This window comes from Peromyscus leucopus, chromosome 16_21 (assembly GCF_004664715.2).
Source record: "Peromyscus leucopus breed LL Stock chromosome 16_21, UCI_PerLeu_2.1, whole genome shotgun sequence".
In the NCBI taxonomy this organism is placed as follows: Eukaryota; Metazoa; Chordata; class Mammalia; order Rodentia; family Cricetidae; genus Peromyscus; species Peromyscus leucopus.
The window spans coordinates 78541002-78546523 of record NC_051084.1 but is presented as its reverse complement, the minus strand read 5'-3'; the positions used below and the strand labels follow the sequence as shown (position 1 = coordinate 78546523).

The following is a 5522-nucleotide window of genomic DNA, read 5'->3' as shown; positions in this document are numbered from 1 at the left end:
CATGGGATTTGCGCACTGGGGTGAGCTGGTCTCTGGTAATTGGCATCTGAAAGAGACAGTAATGGGCTGGATGTGATGGTTCATGCCTGTAATTCCAGCACGATGAGGTAATTGCAGACTGAAGTAGGATTACCCTCAGTTCCTGGTCAGCCTGGGCTACAGTTTAAGACCTTGTTTTAAAAATCAAAGAGGGGTGGAAAGAGAGGGAGGAAGGAAGAGAATAAACATCAGGAATGGGAAAATGTACAAGCAAGTTTAGGCAATGATGCTCTGGACAAGGGAGGCTTGAAGCATTAGAAGGAATATGGTGGGGATGTTCAGTGAACAATTTCATACCCAGGGGCTGGGAAGTCAGTCAGGCTCACGTGAACTCAGGGCTGGAGGCAGGTCTGTAACTCAGCACACAATCCGTTCAAGAGCCTGGTGAGCTGAATAGGGGTCATGAGTGGAAGAGCAGTGGGTCTCACAGACCAAGCCACAGAGCAGAAAGACTAGGAGGGAATCAGCCTTCAAACGCAAATGTCATCCATTACAGTTAGCAGGAGCTTTTTATTTTTAATTTAAATTTTTTTTTTTCATTTTACATACCAACCACAATGTCCTCTTGTTCAGCTCCTCCCCCATCTCACCCCCCATCCACTCCTCAGAGATGGTAAGGCTCCCATGGGAGTCAACAACATCTGGCACATCAAGTTGAGGCAGAACCAAGCCCCTCCCCGCTGCATCAAGGCTGAGCTAGGTGTCCCTCCATAGGGAATGGACTCCAAAAAGCCAGATCATGCACTAGGGATAAATGATGGTCCAACTGCCAGGGGCCCCACAAACTGCCCAAGCCACACAACTGTCACCCACATTCAGAGGGCCTAGTTCGGATCAATTCTCTACCCTGAAGTATAAATGGTAGTGAAAGTGGATTCTTTGACTTAATTATTTTTTACTATGGTAGATAAATTTAAGTATAAAAATAAAATAAGAGACTTTAATGCTTTAAATGTGACTCAATTTCCTAAATGTCACTTTCCTCATTTTACTGACCTCAGTGCTAAGGACCAACAGTGGGGTTATGTGGGTGAAGAAATTCAGCATCCCTCAACAACCTGGTCTAGTTTGTGAGTCCTTTCAATCTTACCCAATAACTTATTTTGGCACTGATCATGTAATACATCACCAAAGCAGCTAAGGAAAACGTACAAAGTACTATCAGGTAGGTAGCAATCTACCAGAGAATGTAAAGTAGATGCTGTGCTACATTCCAAAGGAAGTACTAATAAACAAAACCCAATACATGAAGAACTAGGTAAACCCAGGAAATCACTCTCTCACTGTACCGAGCTATAAAACACAGGGTCCTGGAACTCGTGTTTCGTTCTCCTCTGTGCCTCTGCCTCCTTAGGAAGTTTTCTTCCTTAAAAAAGAAAACAGTACACACCTTTAATCCCCATACTAGGAAGACAAAGGCAAAGGGATCTCTATGAGCTACAGGGCAAGCAGGTATGCACAGTGAGTTCCAGGCCACCCAAGGCTACATAGTAAGACCCTGACTCAAAACAAACAAAACCAAACATGAAACAAAGACAGACACTGGTAGACTTCATAAGCTTGCTGGGCTGCCTTAGCAATTTACTGCTATAGCCCAGGATGCTTTAACTCAGACATGTACTTCTTCACAGTTCTGGGGACTAGAAATCTGACAACACAATGCAGGGAAGCCCAGTCCCTTCCAAGGCCTTTGCCTTTGGCTTACAGGTGTTAGTCAGCCTCTCCCTTTCTTCTCTGGCCAAGCATCTGTGCAGATCTGTGTCCCAATCTCCTTCTCACAGGGATATCAGTCATATCAGATTAGAACTCATCCATGTGACCTCATCTGACCTGGGTCCTCTCAAGACTTTATGTCCAAATACAGCCACGTTCTTAAGCTCAGGGAATTTCAACATAAGAATTTGAGTGAGACACCATTCAGTCCCATAACATGTGTTAAGAATTCAATGAAAAATTCTAAAGAAATCAGTAGCTCTTAACTCCACAGTTCCCGTTAGAGGGCTCCTTGGAAGCCCTGGAAACTAAGGAGCTTGAAATGGGCCAGGCTTCTGTCAGGTCATAAAAGGGACACAGATGTGGCCATTAAATACTGAAGTCAGAGCTCACAGAAGCCCGCCTGAGGTGGAAAAGAGGCCGGAAAGAAGCCATTCGTAGCCTGGCTCTGTTTGGTGAAAGGAATGGGGCAGCAGGCGCCTGCTGGGCTGTACCTGGAGTTGAGGGCTGCCAATATAAAATAAAAGTGGTCTGTGGAATATGAGGCAGGACTACCAGCTCATCTCTTCTGTGAGGACCTCCCTGGAATAAGCTCTGCTGCTGCTACAAGACAGGAGAACCTACCTGATGTCTCCACACTAGGGAGCCTCCTCCAGTCAAGGTGGGGCCTGCCATAGAGAAATGATTATCATGGATTCTATGGGCCCTCGGTGCCCAGGCAGTGTAATCCAGGGCTGGGGCTCATCCTGTGCCTTCAGTTTGTCAGCAGCATTCGTAAAGGCCAAACGAGGAACACCCAGGAAGCGGGTCAGCTCAGCTTTAGTGTGCCTGCTCAGAAGAGTCTCATTCTCAGTAAGAAACACAGAAAGTAGAAAATCAGATGTTCCCAGAAGCCTGCAGGAAGCTTTTGTGGCTGCTGTATCCAAGCTGCACACACATGGCAGCAGTGATAACTTAATCTACACTGTCCTAAAGGCCTGAAGTTCATAGTTCAGGCACTGGTAAGGTCACTCACTGCCTTGAAAGGGCCTGGAGAATGGCTACAATTTAAAATGCATGAATTCCACTGTACCTCTTTTTCGGTCATCAAAACAATGGGAAACACAGTCTCACTACAGTTACCAATCTCAACAAACACCAGTCATGTCTCAATGAAGAATTTAACTGAGAAACTGAAACTGCACACACTGTACAAAAACACTGTTACCTTTTCCTCTGGTTTTAAAAAATAAACTTAAAGCATAAGCAGCTCAATGGGTTATTAACGTATCTCAATTAGACACTGACTTCATAGGTATTTTAAAATGAGACATTGACTCCATACGTATTATAAATAGTAAACAATTTAGGTTAAAGGAAACTTGGTCCTGTGTTTCATTTCTTTTCAGAACTTTCACCTATCTTTATAACTTAAAAAAAAAAAAAATTCCCTATGCAGAAAAAAAAAGTTACTACACTGAGACAACCTTACTGTTTCCACTTGAAAGGAAACTACTACTCCAATTTAAGTATAGGAACTAATCAATACTTCAATACTTCAACCAATGGCAACTTCAAAGTTATTATCAGGATAGAAATAGGGTCTAAGAGCTTTATAGAAGCAAAATTATTCTACTATTTTGAAATACGACAGAAATAATACCTAAGTGCAATGAATATTAGAAATACCAAGAGTATGAACAATCTTTAAAGCCTAAATGGCCATAAATAGGGAAAAAATTAAACACCTGGTACAAATTCTCACAGGACTTGTTGAAAGTAGTAAATATTCTAGTGTCTAAATAACCTTGATCAGATCAAATTTTATATAAAAAAAGGGGGGGAGGGAAAAGGGGAGAGAGGGTGAAGGCAGGAGGGCAGCGGTTTCCACCATCAAATTTATATCTCACAATATATAATAAGTTTTAAATTAGAAAATGCCCTACCAGGAGTAACCAAAAGCAAACTATAATCACCCCCAAAGGCTAAACTGGGCAAAGATAAGGTTGGTTGTTCTCACTTCTAGTTATGTTGGCCTCTTGCAAAATGACAGGCAAAATCGTACTTGTTTTTACAATTGTGTCCACATGTGTTACACTGAAACGGATTGTCACACACATGGCATCCCATGTGAATAGTGTAAAGGACATTGTCTGCAAAGTACGTGTCACAGTGCTGGCAATGGTAAAGAAGCTGAGAGTCCTCCATCGGCAAGGTTAGGGCCGGAGTGCTTGGCTGGCTGCTTCCAAAGATGGAGGCGCTGGTGCGGCCACTTGGCTGGCTGCTGGGCCCTGCAAATGGACTGCGGTCCCTCTGACTAAATGGTAGGAGAGGAGGCTCCAGGGCTATGGGGGAGCTCTGTGGGGCACTCCCGTGGGCAGAGGGCTCTTGAATCATGAAAAGATTTTCCTCTAGGCTGGAGTCTCCGTCAGGGGAGGCCAGGTTTTGGTTTTCAGGTGGCAACCTAGACAAGCGTCCTGCGAGAGCAGACATCTGATTCAAAGGACTGTCCATAAGCAAGAGTTCTTCGGGGTCCCTCGGCAGTCCGCAGACTGAGGCTTTATCCATACTGTCGTAGAGGTCGTTCCGAACATGCGGGGCCTTGCGCGTAAAATCACCAGGGTAGTCCGGTTTCTGAAGGACCACAGAAGGTGGACCGAAGGCGATGAGCAGCCCTCGTTTGCCATCCTCCGCGTTGCTTTTACCCTGCAGGCCCCCCCACGTTTTCATGCCGGTGAAGGGGGCGGCCCGGGGCCCGGTCAGCGGCAAGAGCTTGTGCCTGCGCCTTCGATGGTGGGACAGGTTGCTCCTGTAGCTGCAGCGATAGGCGCACAGCTCGCACTTGTACGGCTTCTCCCCGGTGTGCGAGCGCACGTGGGCCTCGAGGTAGCGCTCGTAGGCCGAGGCGAAGGGGCAGAGGCGGCAGCGGTGCGGCTTCTCGCCCGTGTGCACGCGGGTGTGCTCCACCAGCCGCTCCGCCCTCTCGCTGGCGTAGCTGCAGCACGGGCACTGCAGCTTCCCGTCCCGGGTCCTTTCCAGGTCGCCCAGCATCAGCACCGGGGTCGCGTCCGGGGTCTCCCCGGGGTCTCCGGGGCCTCGGGCCGGGCCCGCCAGGTCCCAGGCCACCGCGGGCACCCCAGCCCGCTCAGGGGCTCCCTCCACCTGCTGCCCGCGCCGCTTCCGCTCCTGCCGGTGGAGGGAAGTCACTTCCTCCCGGGCCTACTTCCGCTCCTCCCCGAGGCCGGCCTTCGCGGCGACGACGACAGACGACGTCCCCGGGCTCTCCCCGGGCTGCCCACCCCGGGTCGCTGCACCCTTCTCTCCGCCCCCACCCCACCTCCAGGACAGCTTCAGGAGCCCCGGGGGATCCTCCTGAGACACGCGGAGGAAGAGCACCAAAGGCCTGGCCCCTGCTCAGCCTGCGCCCACCATGTTGGCTTCTTCCCAGCTCGGGCAGACCCAAGTCTCGCGAGAGAGTCAGAGCAGCGCCGGGAACTGGGCAGGAGGAGGAGGAGCCGGGAGGAGGGGGCGGGGTCGGTTGATGACGATGCCACCGCCACTCCCCACCTATTTATTGCAGGAGGCCACGTGCAGTGCACGTGTGTGCGGGCGTGGGGGTGGCTGGCTCCCCGGGGAAATGTGACGGTCCGGCTCACTGTGTTGGTCAGCGCTGGACTTTATCCGCCTTTCCAGCCCAGATCACTTAGTTCCCTCGCCTTCCACGGCTCCCAGCAGCATCCCCGACTCTGGGTGCTGGGTGCAGAGCCCGGTCTTGCCCGCGGTGGACCTGC

The 5522-nt window shown here is 49.6% G+C and overlaps 1 protein-coding gene across 1 annotated transcript; it reads right to left on the bottom strand.

Moving 5' to 3' along the window:
- Positions 1–805: 805 nt before the first annotated feature.
- Positions 806–4857, bottom strand: LOC114695125 (zinc finger protein Pegasus-like). The gene has a single exon (XM_037200006.1). The coding sequence runs from the start codon at positions 4780–4782 to the stop codon at positions 3754–3756; it is 1029 nt and encodes a 342-aa protein (XP_037055901.1). The 5' UTR covers positions 4783–4857; the 3' UTR covers positions 806–3753.
- Between the last annotated feature and the right edge of the window lie 665 nt (positions 4858–5522).